The sequence below is a fragment of the Corvus kubaryi genome, unplaced genomic scaffold, assembly GCF_017639235.1.
Source record: "Corvus kubaryi isolate FWS band 111438036 unplaced genomic scaffold, C.kubaryi_AGA036_p1.0 37398, whole genome shotgun sequence".
NCBI classification, from domain to species: Eukaryota; Metazoa; Chordata; class Aves; order Passeriformes; family Corvidae; genus Corvus; species Corvus kubaryi.
This window is the reverse complement of record NW_024581137.1, coordinates 48,593,823-48,609,676: the sequence shown is the minus strand read 5'-3', so window position 1 is coordinate 48,609,676 and position 15,854 is coordinate 48,593,823. Positions and strand designations below refer to the sequence as shown.

The window sequence follows — 15,854 nt, the reverse complement described above, 5'->3', positions numbered from 1 at the left end:
TGCCAGTGAGAGTTCTGCATCAGCATTTCATGGTCCAACATTTTCAATGTTTTTTCTTTCCCCTCTTCCCCTATGTGTGAAATTTCAGCAGATTGTTATGCAAAGCAGTTTTGTGTCTCAGTGTGACTGGGGAGACAGCTGTTCAGCCTAATGAGGAGTGTGAGCACCACAGCATTTCTGGTGATTGAGACCCACGGAGGGAGCAGGATGTTCGAGGCCAGGCAGTGGTGTGTGGTGAGGAAGTGCCACGCTGTCAGCTGGAAGTACACGCTCGGCTGCTCCCTATGACAAGATAAATGAGTTTTGCTGGGGTTTGGTGGAGACTGAAGCTTTTTTGGAGAACAGTTGTAGCACACCAAACTCCCTGTGGGACCCACAGTTTGAAGTGTCATAAGACTGATTCCTCTTCACTTGTTTCTTTTTTTTTGTTTTTTAATGTCCTACAATACCTGTCATCTTTTTGAGTTATTAAAAATCTAATGTCTTCTAGCATTCAGTTAACACAGAGGCTGATGATCTCTTGTTGATACTTTTTATTAGTTTAGCCGAGGGGATGTTAACCAAAGTTTTATCTGGGTTAGAACAAACTGAAGACTAATACAAACAAAATTAAATCTAGCCCCATGAAAATAGAAGAAAAAAACTTAATTTTTGTGATAAGGATGGGGTTATGGAGGCAATACTTCTGAAAGGTTGTTTGTTTATTGGCTGCTTGTGTTAATTTCTTTCTTCCCACACAGACTTTGCTTCCCTTGCTTTCTTCTCACCATTTCCCTTTAGTTGGGCTGAAATCCTGGTTTAGTTTTTAAGTAGGTAAATGGCCTTTCTTCTTGTCGCTATTTTGTTTAATTAAAAAAAACAAATAAACACAAACCCAAGGAAAAAAACTGGTGAGATGCATCTGTCATGTTAAGAGATACCCCAGATGGAAATCAGAGGAGACAGAACATGATTTGTGCTTCATAAGATCTATGAGCGCAGCACTTGCTCATGTTATAAGTCAATAGTGTTGAGCATGTTTTTGAATTTAGATGCATGTGATTTTTTAAAGTATGAACTCAATATGTTCCACTTTAAAATAAAAAAAAAAAACCAAAACCAAAAAACCACTTAGTCTTTACTCAGATGACAGTGACATGCTGATAACCCTCCCCAGAGCTGTCAGGTTTGTGAGAATGATACTGTTTTGGCCTTTCTAGACTTGTTGTTAAGTTACTTAAAACTTCAAGCCTTGCAATATTATTTTGAAAATGAGATATTTTTGAGAATTGAATTGAATGTTCCCCTTAGAAGAGTCATGCTTCATTTTTGTAAAAGCACAGGGAATGTTATGCAGATATCCAGATACTCTTTGTTTTGGAACTGGGACCAAAATTCTTGGTCATAAACACTGGGTTCAGTAAGAAATGCTTTTATATTTAGCTGTTAAGTTCAAAACTCCTCATGTAAAAGATGGTTTTCCTAGTCCCATGTGCTTGCAAATAGTGCACATCCCAGCCTGCAGGGCCTTGCAGGGCTGAGCTGAGCGTGAATGGAGGGCTAAGACCACTAAACACCTTTAGAGTTGTCACTAAAAACAGACCAGCAGCCTTCCCTTTGCCTCTCTATCACTTGCCCTGTTTCCAGAGAGCTACAGCAGAATTTCATTGCATTTTTATTTTTCAAACTTTTGCTTAGTGTACCCAGTAATATCTGAATGGTTAAGCTGGAAAGAGTAAGTTAAGCTGGAAAGGATTTTGTTATCTTCTTCGAGTTTTCGTAGGAGCAGGAAGGATCGAGCTAACCTAGGGTTGGCATTCTGTTTTCCTGGCAATAGTTTTGAATGTTTTTATTTTAAAAATGATAAATCTAAGGATTAGAGAACCTCACGTGGTCAAAGAAACTTAACCATGTTTGAAAGTGATAAATGATAAAGCAGAACCAATATGAGATCAGAGAAGCTGGAAAGCTCTTTAAAGTTTTGAAAAAAAGCACCCAAAAGTGGAGGGTTATTTTAAGACAGTTTCACAACACATTCCAGTTGTAATTGGAATAAAATGTATGATGGGAAAACAGATTTGTTTGTTGGCAGCAGAATACTGAAGTGCAGTACATTCACTCACCTGGAGATTTTCTATGACTTGAATTCCTTATGCTGTTGTGTGCTAGGAAGTCTCCCAACGTGTGTGCAAATTATGGAGATTGAACACAGAATCTTAAACTTACAAACATTGCTTCAAAACTGTTGCAGCAGCATAGAGTTTAGTGAAAGCCTGAAATATTTTTCTGAGGCATTTTGCAGCTTGTGTAAAGAACTAGTCTAGTGAGAAGTGCAGATGTTGGTAAGTTTAAAGGAGGTTGGGCTGGTAGAAGACAAGTTTGGTGGTAAGAACATACCAGCTGTATTGTGCAGCAGCTTGACTGCATGAGTGAGTTTTCTTCCCAAAAATGGAGGTGCCTGATGAGAGACTCAGCAGTTGTGGCATTCATGTATGTTTTAACTTTTTGACTTTTTGTTCATGAAGTCCAGAAGATTTGTTGAAGACCTCTTGGTTCTTACTGTAATCATCTCCCTGGTGGCTTAGCTGCACTCTAATAATGTGTTAGGAAACTTGGTATCATGAATAAAGTGGGCCTTCATCCTAATTAAAACTTAATTTGGTGTCAATTTAAATTAAGAGGCTTGCATAAACTGGTCCATTGTGACCTGGCTTGTGCTAATCTCAATCAGCAGCTTGAATAGGACATGAATTCAAATTTCTGCAGAACAACTAAAGTGACAGTAACAACTGACAACTTAAATTAAAATTACTAAATTCTAAGAAATTGATGTGCATGACCCAAGCTACAAGATAGGTCATTAAATCAAATCTGTAGAAACAGAATTGAGAAGCCTTCCCTAATGGTTGTAAGGAGAGACAAAAATGCTTTGTTAGTACATTATGTGGGCAGAAAATAACTGGCTTTGAGTTGGGAATTCACACAATTACAATGAAAATTGTAGTACAAAAGCTTTTAATTGGTTAATATTAAATAAAGGTAAAATGTTTAAAAATAATCATAGAATCATCACGAAAATTGTTTGCTTGAGCCCAGAATACTGATATACTGTTATCTGAAGCCGTAAAATACAAAGATAATAAAATTCGAAAATAAAATTCTTTATAGAATATATTCTGGAAGTTATATGTTGCACTTTCAACTGCTAGAAATACTCTCATGAGTCTTTCTCTGGCTGCCCTGGTGCGCTTCTAGGTGTAATGGGTAAAATTTGAAGAACTGTATGTTTGTGCTTCTTACTACTCCTTGCCATTTTTATCTGACTCAGACTTTAGGTGCTTGAGAAACAGGACTAGAAATCACAATTAGAGATTGTTAGATTGCTATAGCTATTGATAGTGGAGCTATATTGGAGACTCTGTGTGTGGATTACAGCATGTTCATGTGTGTGTACAGAATAGCTTTAGCTACATCTCAGGTGTTCGGGATGTCCTCTGTGCGGTGAATGGGATGGTTCTGCAGAAATCTTTGGATGGAAAGAAAAGAACTTGACTACTGATTTGTACTCTATGCTACTAATTCAGTTGGGGTTGTATGATGAGCCTACTGGACATTAGTGCAGAACTTCAAAAGTGAATTAAGGTTTCAAGACTGGACCTGTTTAGCTCGTATTAGGATCAGTGAAATATGAAAGATGCCTCTGAGCGAGTCTGTGCTGTTGGGCTGCTTCTCTCAGCGCTTGGGCCAGTGCTAAGAGAAGCCCTGTTCACCTTAAGTGTCATAGCTTCTTGTAAGAATATTTTGTTTTATTCAAAAATACCTGCTTTGAATTTTAATATACTTTGCTTAAAAAAAAAGTAAAAATAGAAAAGGCAAGCTACATATGCTAAAGGAAACACAGGAACAGAAATGAAAACTTTAAATCAGATGCTAGTTTAATATAGAAGTTTAGAGCTTGACATCTTTGTCTTTATTCCTGATTGTTTAGCACTGTGACATCTGCAGTTTTCACTGTGGGAGACAATGTTGTTTCTGGTAGTGATGACCGTACAGTAAAAGTCTGGGATTTGAAAAACATGAGGTCTCCTATTGCAACGATCCGCACAGATTCTGCAGTCAACAGGTAAGCAGAGCTCAGAGTTACTGCTTTGCTTAATTCATGCTTTCTTAATTTATTCTTAATTTCTTTCACATGTGGAAATGGTTTAAAGCTGTACCACAGAGGTTTAGACTGGATGTTTCTTTCCCGAGAGGGTGGTCAGATCCTGGAACAGGCTTCCTACAGATGTAATTGATACCCCAAGCATTCCAGTATTTAAGAGGTATTTGGACAATACACTTCATAACATGCATTAAGCTTTGGTCAGGCCTGAATTGGTCAGGCAGTTGGACTGGATGTTTGTTGCAGGTACCTTTCAACTGAAATAGTCTATTCTATTAATTCACTGAGTATACATTTAATTTTTGTCCCTGAAATTAAAGTTGAGATATATAAGAATTTGAAAAAGGTCTGAAATGGTTTTATAAAGTGCAGATGTGATTGACATTAATTTTTAGTGAGTACATTGCTTTTCAGAAATTTTCTATAGGAAAATGCAGATGTTAAGGGTATTTGAGGATCCAGTGCAATCAAAAACACCTTAATGGTTCAATGTTTTTTAGTCTTTCCATTTGTGAGGAAAAATTCAGCTGTGTCCCTTCCCGTGAGCTTAAATTTCTGCTGTCAGTTTCTATTTGCCAGGCTCATTGTTTCCTACCCAGCCTCCTTTTGTCCCTTCCCTTCAGGATTAACGTGTGTGTTGGCCAGAGAATCATCGCCCTTCCCCACGACAACCGGCAGGTTCGATTGTTCGACATGTCAGGGGTGCGGCTGGCACGGCTCCCCCGCAGCAACAGACAGGTAACTGCAGAGCTACACCTGAAATGTGTCTGTCCTTCCTTGGACAAGGTTAAAAGTGGGGTTTGGTTACACCTTAAACGTGTCTGTCCTTCCTCATGCAAGGTTAAAAGTGAGATTTGGTCTCTCTAGCTTAAGGCTGAGCAAATGCTGAATGGCACTTGTCTGAATAAATATGCTGTTAGTTACTAAAAATAACCAACATGCCAATATGAAACATTTTAAGCTTTTTTATTGGAGTTGAAAATGGATCAAGTTCAAGTGGATTTCATCACAATTTTTCCCCTTACTAAAGTGAAACATGTATCTGCCTTCTCTGTGAAATGGAAAAAGTGTGTAGGAGCACTTCAGATGTGTTTTAATGTCTTGATGTGAATTGTGTCAGGAAAATGGCTCACCATGAGGTTTAATAGTGGTTTTCTTGTAGTTTTTTTTTTTGTTGTTGTTGTTTTTTTTGTTGGTTTTTTTTAATTACACAGTGTCCAATTTGGTTATATATTCTAGGCTGGATGGGACTCTGAGTAACCTGGTGTAGTGGAAAGTGTCTCTGCCCATGGCAGGAAGGTTGGAACCAGATGATCTCTAAGGTCCCTTCCAACCCAAACCATTCTGTGATTCTATGATATAGAAACACAGAAGGAAAAAGTGAGGATCAGTTTTGTGAGCTCACCTTGTATGATTTGGTGATAAATTTTAATTTTTTTTCTTCTGTGCTTATGCACATACATTCTAGATATATCGTGCCATGTAATAAACAATCCTTGCTGCAGCCATCAAGTTTTGTGCAAATTTGTGGCATGGCAAGCATCACTAATGGAGCAAATCAGACTACGTGAAATTAATTGGATTATGTCACATAAATAGGCCTTTTTTCAGTTGAATCAACAATTCTTGACAGAATTTAGGAAGGAATTTTAAGACCTACTTTAAAAACGTTTTAGGTTTTTTTCTAATTTAGGTGGGTCTTTTCGTTTATTGTAGTCTTGAGGGGGTTTTTTTGTGTGTGTGCATGTCTTTTCTTTTTCCGTAGTAGTTCTATTCAAGCTGACACTACTGAAGTTGTGGCAGTTTTAATTATTTTTTTTTAACTTTAATGTTGGTCAGAACCCTATTTTGGACATTTTTGTTACTCTTGAACTGTTTTCCTCAGTACGACATTCCTCCTGCTGTAGTATTATCCCTTCTGAATTATGAACATTATGGACATTTAGTTTTGCAGGCTTGTTACAAAGTAGTTGCCAGCAAGTAGTCCCTTATTTTAAGATTACTTTTATACATAAAAATTCTAAAATCAAAATTTGGTTTGCTTTTGTAAATAAAATATAACTAGATAGCAAACAGACCCTGGAAAACTCGAAAGTTTTGATGCACCTTTTTGTATGCATCTGTCCTTCTGGGTCCAGCGCTGGTGTTAAGGAGTCTCATCATTATGAAGACCTTTGCCTTGCAGATGCAGGTAACAATGACTTTTAGGATTCTCAAGGGCTGTTTGCAAAGAGCGGGCTGAGCACTGGCAGGGTTGCATTTTGAGTTGCAGAGAGTTGCTGCCCCAGCAGTTCCCAAATCCATGTCAGTAACGCTGCTGTCTCCCCGCTGTGGCAGGGGCACAGGAGGATGGTTTGCTGCTCCGCCTGGTGCGAGGACCATCCCATCTGCAACCTCTTCACGTGCGGATTTGACCGTCAGGCCATCGGCTGGAACATCAACATCCCTGCTTTGCTACAAGAGAAGTGAAATGCTGAGGGAGTTTCTGCATTTGTGTCGCCGTGGACTTCTACACCTGGGCAGACTTTTCTGACCTCTGGTCTGCTGTTGCTGTAAAAGCTCTTCTGTGAGGGGAGACTTGAGCAAATGTTGTTCTTGTTACCGCATTGTGCACAGTTTGCATGGGTTGTACAGAGAAATGTGATTTTTTAAAAATTAGTTTGTCTTGTGTATGAACTTTTATATTTTGGCATCCACTGGTCAATATGTTCACTGTTGCGTAGAGCACATAAACGTTCATAAGTTATTTAGCATTTAATAGTTACACAGTAGGGCATTACATTTGTGACATAAATGTGAAACTTATGTAATTACTGTAGAGAGTGTATACAGTCTGTTACATTTTTCCATGACTCTACATATCTGCCTTGTGTTAAAAGGAATCTGCAGGGCTAAAACTTTGAAATGAAGTGTGAATTTCACTAGTAGTATGATTGTAAACATTTTCCTGTTTGCATCTGATTTGAATACTTTTTTTAGTGCTGCGGTATTGTGCAACTTCAACTCCATTTTTATTCCAGTTACTAGAGTAATAGTAGATTTGAGAAGGAAAATGCAAGCAACTTGTAGTGAGTATAGACTGCCAGGTTTATTTGTAACTCTTTTTGTACTTTTTATTTTGAAAAAAGAAAAATATTCATTCTGCCCTTCTTATATAAAGTGATTCTGAAACCTCATCACATTTCAAACATAGCAAAAATCCAGAATATTATGGTTCTAATCACTGAAATCAAGTCAAGCAAATTCTGAAGCACTTTAGTTTATAGCTGTTGTTATAAACCATTTATGAAAGTTTGACTTTACCAGTGAATGTGAGCTAACCTTTGTAAGAAGGATTAATTCCTTTTGGTGATCTGCCCAGAAAGGAAATAGTTTATTTGGGGGTTGATGTTTTTGTTTATGTACCTACAGTGAGCATACTTTTAACTGTGTTCACTTCCCATATTTTTATTTTGAGCCAGCAATACAAAGCAACAAATGAGTACTACCTCAAAAATGAATGTCAGTCAAGATGCATCAAATCTCTCTGTAGCCTAGAAAAAAGCACTTTTGGTCTCTGGCTGAAGTACTATCTCTGACAGGAGAGGAAAGACAATCATACTACATGTGATCCTTAAGGTAGTTAGCACGTAAAGCTAGTGGAATGATACACTAAGTCAACATCATTTGTCACTGTTCTGTTCTCAGCCATGACAGGGGTGCTGCAGTCCCTGTCCTGTTCCAAAAGGGGGTAATTAACATAGCTCTCCCTTCTTTCTCCCAAATGATCTTACTCTGGTTTTGCTCCTCACTGTATTTAGCTGTTTTTGCACTGCCAGTGGGGTGTTACACTGCAGCTGCTGCTGCTGCTATCAGTAAATGCAGGTGGCAGCTGGTGTCTTTGAAAGAATGGAAAGGCTGCTTCAGACAGACAGTTGTTTTTGGCTAAAGGGAGATGCTGCCCCTGTCTGACTGTCATCACAGTATAAGATGAAGGGTGAGGGTAAGGAAAGGTGCACTCTGACAGTGGGAATCTTGGGGTTTATGGTGAGTTGGCAGAAGTGTTAGGAGCTTTTTATCTCATCATCATGATTCTGTGCAACTACAGCTGTGCTCGTGTCCTCTACAGCACTGTTGATAATGACATTAAAACATGTTAGCTGGTTCTCCTGTTAACAAGCATTTATATGGCATGGGAAGGAGTATGGTGGGATGAGATGGGATAATGAATGCATCAGTGAGGATTGGAAGGAAAATAGGGGTCCTAGACATAGTTTTGGACTGCAACATTAAAGAAACTCAAAATATTTAATGGAGAATAGTACACGTCATCATAGTAATTTGATCCCTTGTTTTTTTCTGTTTCGGGGTTTGGGATTTTTTCTTGAGGTACAAGATACACAACTGTGCTGAAGTAATCTTAAATACTAAAACTGGTGAGGTTGCAGAAAGCAGCTGCAGAGTTTTAAGTCGTCTGGTGATAGGAGTTAATTGATGGTGGCAAAGTTTATTTTCCCTTTTTTTTTTCCTGGGTTTTTTACTCTGGGGTAAAGCCAGTTGAAGTTGGGGTACAGGTTTTTTTCCTTAAGAAAAGAAGACTCACTTTCTTTTAGTTGGTAACAGAGAGTTCTTTACAAAGGTTTAGTGTGTTTAAAAAAAGAGGAAAAATGTCTGGCCAGCACAAGCAGTTTCTCCAGTGTGGCCTGTGTGTAGGATCTGGAGCAATGGCTCTCCTCTATTACCTGAGGCAGAGGAGAGGATCACTGTTTTTGGTCCTGCTAAACTATAGTGTCTAAGCTTCTTTCATACATATGTAACACAAGACCACTGGACTCTATGCAGTTTAATCATCATTGCTGCAAACATTTTATATCACCAGGGGAACCATCCTCTGGCACCAGGAATGGGTGATTACACCATTTCATTTTGAAAAAAATCAACCAAACAAGGTGCTAGAGCCACGTTCTTATGAGCAGGCTAATACTTAAATCAGCTGAACACTGAGCTATCACTTAGTTTAGTTTTCTATACTGTACTGAAGGGTAAGCCGAACTGCCATTCCCCTTGAAGCAAAACATATAAACAGGGTTAGTGAAGAATACTACATTGACTAAATACATGGAAAGCATTTCATGGCTCTAAATGTTCTAAAGAGTGTTTTTTCAGCACTGAACAATGTCCAACATTTCATTAAATGGAGGAGAGTTGCAGTTACAGTTTCAGTATTGTGCAGAATTTCACAGAAAACTCATCACTGGGCAAAACCAACCTTGTGTGTCTTTTTCTCAAGCAATGCACATCAATTTTCACAAAGTTTGTGTATACTTTACAATCAGAAAGATCTGGAATGAAACATTGTATTTGTTGCCTAAATGTGTGAAAACTACCTTTTGGGGAAAAGAATTTATAAGTTATGTGGAACCACTTTTTATTATTCTGCTAATTTGTTTTTAGATGTAAAATGTTTTTCTTCATTACAATTCAAAATGCATTAAAACATTCAACAATTTTTTTTTTCCAATTTGCTGTTCTTCTGTGTTGCATTATGGTTGCTGTTGATGTCAGTATTTCAATTTTTTTGTAGTCAAAAGATCTTCCTACCCACTTTCCACTCTTTTTTACTCAAAAAGTTTATTTCTGAGGCATTGATGAGCACAGTTCTGGAAGAGAGGGCCAAGTCTGTTTATTACAGTAGGTCTTCTGTAGCACTAGTGGTCATGCTGCCAGTAAAGTATCCAGGCTGAAAAGATGTTCAGGAGTACATTTGTACTATCTTCTCCAGTTCTGTATGGAAAAAAATTGTGATTGCATTTTGTTATGCAGATTATGCAAAAGCTTCTATGTGACTTTTCACACCACTTTACAAACCAACATTTTAAAATTAAATTTAAACAAGTTTTTTTACATTTGGAATACAGCCAAAGTATTACAAAAATCCTCTGGTGAGGAAAACCCACCATCAGTTTTTCTGTAGGTTAAAGTAAAAGGTTGGTTGCTTGTTGCACCCATGCTCAAACCAAAGCTGTGAAGTGTTGGAATAAAACACAAAGCACTTGGTGTTGTAGAAAGCCTTGCCCTTGGGTTTTGGAAGCCAAGGCAGAGTCCTGGCTGGTACCTGAGTGCAGGACGTTGCTTTCTGTGCACCGCATTCTCTTTCAATGTGCTTTAGGATCCCTCATTGCCACATTTGGAATTTAATCAGGGTTGCTGGTGATATGGACCAAAAAGAAGAGACTGGAGTTCCAAGGCAGCACAACTGGCACAAGGGGTGGCTTGAGACAGAATGCCAAACCCTGGGCTTTAGTTGATTTCAGCTGAGGGATTCAAATCAGGCATTACTGCCAGCTGACTTAAACTTAGCATTTCTAGTACTATTTAAAGCCCGTGAGTAAATATCATGTGCAACTAGTGGTTTCAGGAGTATGTCTGTGTTTAAACCTGAAGATGAGCTGCAGGAGAACCACTCTGTCATGCACCATAGTTTGCTCCTTAGACCGGCACAGAAATTTTATTTAATGCTCTGTTGAGACCTGAGTATGTCACTGAAAAATTACCCAGCCTTGTGATATTTTATTTTTAAGGAGTGTTGTTACCTTTTCTAATTCCCACAGATCAGAGTTTTCTGAACATAAGTAATTTGCAGGAGCTTACAGAGGAAATCCTGTTTAATTCATACTATAAATCCTGGTCAAAACATACCATTAACTGGAGAGGTATCATACTGGAACAGTGTGGGATTTTGTAGATGTGCTGCTTGTCGGTGTCCTCCAAGTGAGAATATTCAGTCCTGCCAGCAGGGGCTGTTTCCCAGAGGTGCAGGGTTGAGGCTGCTGAGCGTTTGCAGCATTGAGCCCGAGTGCCAGCATTCGTAGCTTGGATGCCTCATACACAGGCCTGGGGAATTTCTGGCATGGTTCAGCATGCCATGTAGAAGTTGGAATTCAAGCATTCAGACTTACTGCTGAAAAATGTAAATGGTGCAAAGTGTCAGTGGTGGCATGTACAATAGAAGAGAGGTAATGTAGAAAAGAAAAGTTCTGCCTTGAATTGTTTTGAAAATGGAAGCTTCAGCCTGGCTGGTGACTGCTGTGCTGTGGAATGACACCACTGTGTGTTAATTGCGTTGCTTCTACTTGGAGCTTCATTTCCATTTGCTGGAAACTGTACAGTTCTGCCTCCCTCCACCAAAACTTGCCATACTTGGCATTTGCTTGAGTTTAACATTAATTTTGTGTGGTTCCTCGCCCACTTGTATTTGTGATCTTTTTCTTCTCCCCAAGGCAGGACAAATTTAGTTACATCTTTATTTCAAAGCCCTGAACCAATGAAATGAGACCATCCAGCAGCCCTGTGCTGGGGGCAGAGAATTGACTGATCTCAATGTGCATTTTTCCAGCTACATAATGTTTTTTTAAGTTGTTCAGATGAAAATTTTTAATAATGGAAGCTTCCTGAAGGCTGTATGCATTAATGGTGTGGGGTTAGTGAAGGCTGAATCAAGTCTGTGCACCTTAACTGACGAGAGAAAATCGACTTGCGGTGATGTTGTAGGTGACTTAAGGCTTTGAACAGGAGCATACAGTGATTTCAAGTGCTGCAGAAGAGTTATGGGGAAAGACTTTTCCCTTAGTTTGGAGCTTCTGTGCTGTATGCAAGAGTGGTGACCCAGCGTTTGAGAAGGAAATAAGATTGTATGAGAAGCATGAAGAGGCACATCTGTGGTGAAAGTGTTTGGACTGCAGATGAGGAACACAGAGGAAGAATAATGAAGGGGAATGAGAAACTGGAATAAAATTGGGACTGTGGAGGGAGGCAGTCAGAAAGAAAATACAAAGTGCTTCAGAGGAGTGCATGTCTAAAAGATGGAATTTATTGGTCAGCTGGGGATAAACTGCTGGGAAGTCAGTGTCTAGTGAATGCCCCTGACTTAGTGAGGAGAAGGGAAATGAGGGATGGGAGCTGGGCAGGGACAGCCTGCAAAGGGGAAAGCAGCAGGACTGAGCTCAGTGGGAAAGCATGGATATTTGGGTGTGATTATGGCTAGAGCCTAGAATGGAAACGACTGGAAGTTAAAGATTTCCTTGGCATTTTTTAAATCAGTCTTTTTGGTTTCTATATCCTTGATTTGGGGAAAGAGCTTATTGCACATATAGAGACAAATTTAACTGTATATATTGAATTTTCTATTTCAAGTGTTGCAATGGTGCAGAGATCACTTAACAGCTGATGCATTTCTAGGATTACAAATTACAAGGGTTTTTAATCTTAGCAGAGGAGTGCAGGCATTACATACAAACTCCAGGTATGCCAGCAGGGCATGTGGTTAATTTGGAGTCACTCCCAGACTGGAAATTTCTGGAGTGAATAATTGATTTGGAAGAAGGAGGTGATGTTTTTCACAATCCCTTTGAGAATATTTTGCCAGTCCAGAGAGAATCAGAATGGTTTTGGTTGGAAGGGACCTTTAAAGGCCACCTAGTCCAACCACCCTGCAACGAGCAGGGACATCTCCAACTAGACCAGGTTGCTCAGAGCCCTGTCCAACCTGACCTTGAATGTTTCCAGAGATGGGGCATCCATCACCTTCCTGGGCAACCTGTGCCAGTGGTGAAACACTGGCATAGGTGAAGTTTTATAAAAAGCTTCTTCCTTGTATCTAGTCTAAATTGACCCTCTTTTAAAGTCATTACCCCTTGCCCTATCACAACAGGCCCTTCTAAAAATGTTGTCTCCAACTTTCTTTGAGGCCCTGTTCCAGCACTGCAAGGTTCAGTATTTTAAGCCTGAACAGTCTGAACTGACAAGGGAATGTGTCTAACTAAGCCAAAATAGAGGCATCCAAATGTGTAGATTGCATCAGGGAGATGCTGCTGTGTTTGCAGTAGTGTCTTATTTCTGGGAAAGGCAAAATTGGCCTTTTCTTCAAATTTTCACCTTGTTGAGATGTCAAAATTTGACATTCTCCTTCACAAATCCAAGTAAAATAATGTATAGATTTTGGCTTCAGTGATCAAAATTCTGACACCAGTTGGCCCCAATGATTTTGGTCAAAGTATACACCTTAAATATGGACAGGATCGGTCTTACACAGAGGTGGCATTTTGACAGAAAGGAGAACAAATAAGTGGCTGACTTAATATTATAAACTTTCATGGGTTTAGCATTTAATACTTTTAATGAATCTTCCTCCTTAACCTGCTTAATTTGGATAAAGGCAGAAATCTCAATTTTGTTAGCTTTTTTTAAAACCTTATCTAAATCTTTGCAATGTCACTGAGATCAGCCTTGTACAGATGCAAAACCGAACCTGAGTATTTTGTGGAGCAATGTTAGAGCCTCTCCTCTGAGGCTGTAATCGCTGAGCATATAGAAAGGTGAGTAATCCTAATGATAAGAAAGAGTAAAATCTGACACAGCACACAACAAACACGACTGAAATCAGGTTGATGGTATGATAAAAACTTGAAGTACAGGATTAAGTGTTAGAAGGGAGAGAGATGAAGGAAGAGCAAAACTTTTCAGCGGTGCTTTAAGTGTAGAGGGAGTAGTGATGATATCGTTATTAATTAAGATTGTTTTTCAGTGTGGATAATTGCAGGACGTTGTTTTGGCCTTTTGTGTTTTATGAAGCTTGTGAAAACTGTCTCTGCCAGAAGGCTGTCAGAATGTTGGATGCTGTCGTTGAGTGGTGCCACCTTCAGAGGTGCTGAGCTCCCATCAGCGTTCTGTGCAGTCTGGTGGGTAGTTGGTAGCTCGGAAAATCAGATTCATGGGCCTAAATATGGATCTAGAAACTTCATTTTAGGTGCCTGTTTTTGAAAATGACACCCTAATTTTGTATATATTTTATATTGCTGCTGAATTAATGAGCTGAAAAGTTCTTGGCCACAGATGCATGGTTTACTGAAATATAAGAAAAGCAGAGAGATGATTTTCCCTCCCAAATTATATAAGGCTACTTAGAGTTTACTGTTGGGAAACTGAAGCTACATTGCGTCAGTTCCAGATATAACTACTTACTGCTCAGTGAATAAACACTTTCTTTCAGATGCTCATTTTTCTCTTGCAAAAATCTTACCAGTGCAGACATCACAGCATGAGCTTTCCATAGCAAAGGAAACTGAAGGAATAGCTGATTATATGTGTGTGTGTGTGTATATATATATATATATATATATATGTATGTATATAAATCCTACACATTTCTGTCATTATCAGCAACACTGAGGAAATCAAACCTGACTGTATGTGTATGGCTCTGACCATCCAAACTGATGCTGTGTTTCATGCATGTGAAAACATGATGTTTTGTTTAGATCTCTCCTGTGCTTACTTGAGGACACCACTGAGTGTGCATCTGCAGATGAGCTACCAAGGGGGATCTTTGATGTCCAGAAACCAGTGTAAAAACAGAAGGTCACAGAGGAGGTACATACTTCTGTCTCCAAATGGGTTTTGATGAGAAAAAATAATTTGCTTGAACTAAGCAAGTGCACAGCATTTACTTACCTTGGTGCAGGCACAGAAGCTTGACCTTGACCTTGCATCTGAAATGGCATCAAATTAAACTTGCTCATAACTTTTTGTGCCAGCAAGAGATGAAGCCACCTTTTAAATCCTGAAGTTTTTCTTCTTTTTTCCTTGCTCAACTGCAGCATCTTCCTTATGTCCAGGCAGGTGAATGTTTGCAGTAGTACTTTTAATGATTTGATTTATTTTGTCAAACTGGTGCTTTGCTTTTGAAAAAAAATCTGGCAAGGTCTTAAAAGAAGCAGGTATAAACAGATCAGCTGTGAACGGTGAATTAAGGGAAGGTTTAAGAACAAGAGCCCATTAGAGCATTATTCCTGTGGTGATTAGCTGTGGTCCACATAAAGCCAGCAGTCACGAGAAAAACACAAGTATCAGCAGGAAAGATCATCCAAAATCCTGAGGTTTTGCTCTGCTGGAAAGAGAGACAAGCAGGTAGAGCTGCTTCTGGAGAGTAAAGCAGTAAGGGAGTACTGGGCAAAACCCTGCAAACACAGCGTCACAAGTGCTGCTCCTGCTCCACAGATGAAGCTGTTAGACTGCAAGCAGGTGCTCACAGACACACACAGATATTGGAGGCTTCTCCTACACATTTTTCAGGCTTCTGAGAACTTTGCAAGTTCCCTCTTTCCTCTTCCACCTCTTCACACCAGCTCTTTGCACTGTGCCAGGCTGTGTGGGAACCACGGGGACAGAAGAAGGTGGAGATGAATGACAAGGGATTTTCAAAGAGAATTGCCAGGATGAGGCACTGGACAGAAATGTTTGCTTGGAAAGATACTGAGTGTATGTAATTCCCAGGGAATTCCAGTGTGGCCCTCCAAACAGCTGAGAGAGAGGTGGGAGGAAGCAGCTGCAAAGGGCTTGCCTTTGCAGAAAAAGAATCTTGGGGGGTTGTGCAGCCTTGACAAAGTCCAAAAACGAAAAAAACATTTGATGTTGCAGAGCTCTTAAAGAGGTATTTGATATGGTCAGAGGAGAATGTAATTTTCAGCCTTATCAGCTGTGAGAATAAAGGAAAGGCATTTGTAGGAGTTGGGGTGTGACCATCATTTTAGTTAGGCTGAAGAGAGAAAGGCTGTGATTCACTGATGGTATAAAATAACATAAATAAAAAAGTCCAGAACTAAACTGTGAAAGAAAGGTAACGGAGCAAGGCAGAACTTAGGGAGAAGCAGCTCTGCTCTACTTCAGTATCAGGTGA

The 15,854-nt window shown here is 39.4% G+C and overlaps 1 protein-coding gene across 3 annotated transcripts in view; it reads left to right on the top strand.

The window, feature by feature from the left end:
• WDR37 (WD repeat domain 37) overlaps positions 1-9,641 on the top strand; it is a 46,983-nt gene extending 37,342 nt beyond the window's left edge. For all 3 annotated transcript variants that reach the window (XM_042043315.1, XM_042043314.1, XM_042043316.1), the window contains 3 exons: positions 3,968-4,102; positions 4,765-4,879; positions 6,479-9,641. In XM_042043315.1, coding sequence (XP_041899249.1) covers positions 3,968-4,102; positions 4,765-4,879; positions 6,479-6,610 — 382 coding nt within the window. In that variant the 3' untranslated portion in view covers positions 6,611-9,641. The remainder of the gene's footprint in view (positions 1-3,967; positions 4,103-4,764; positions 4,880-6,478) is intronic.
• The last annotated feature ends 6,213 nt before the right edge of the window (positions 9,642-15,854 follow it).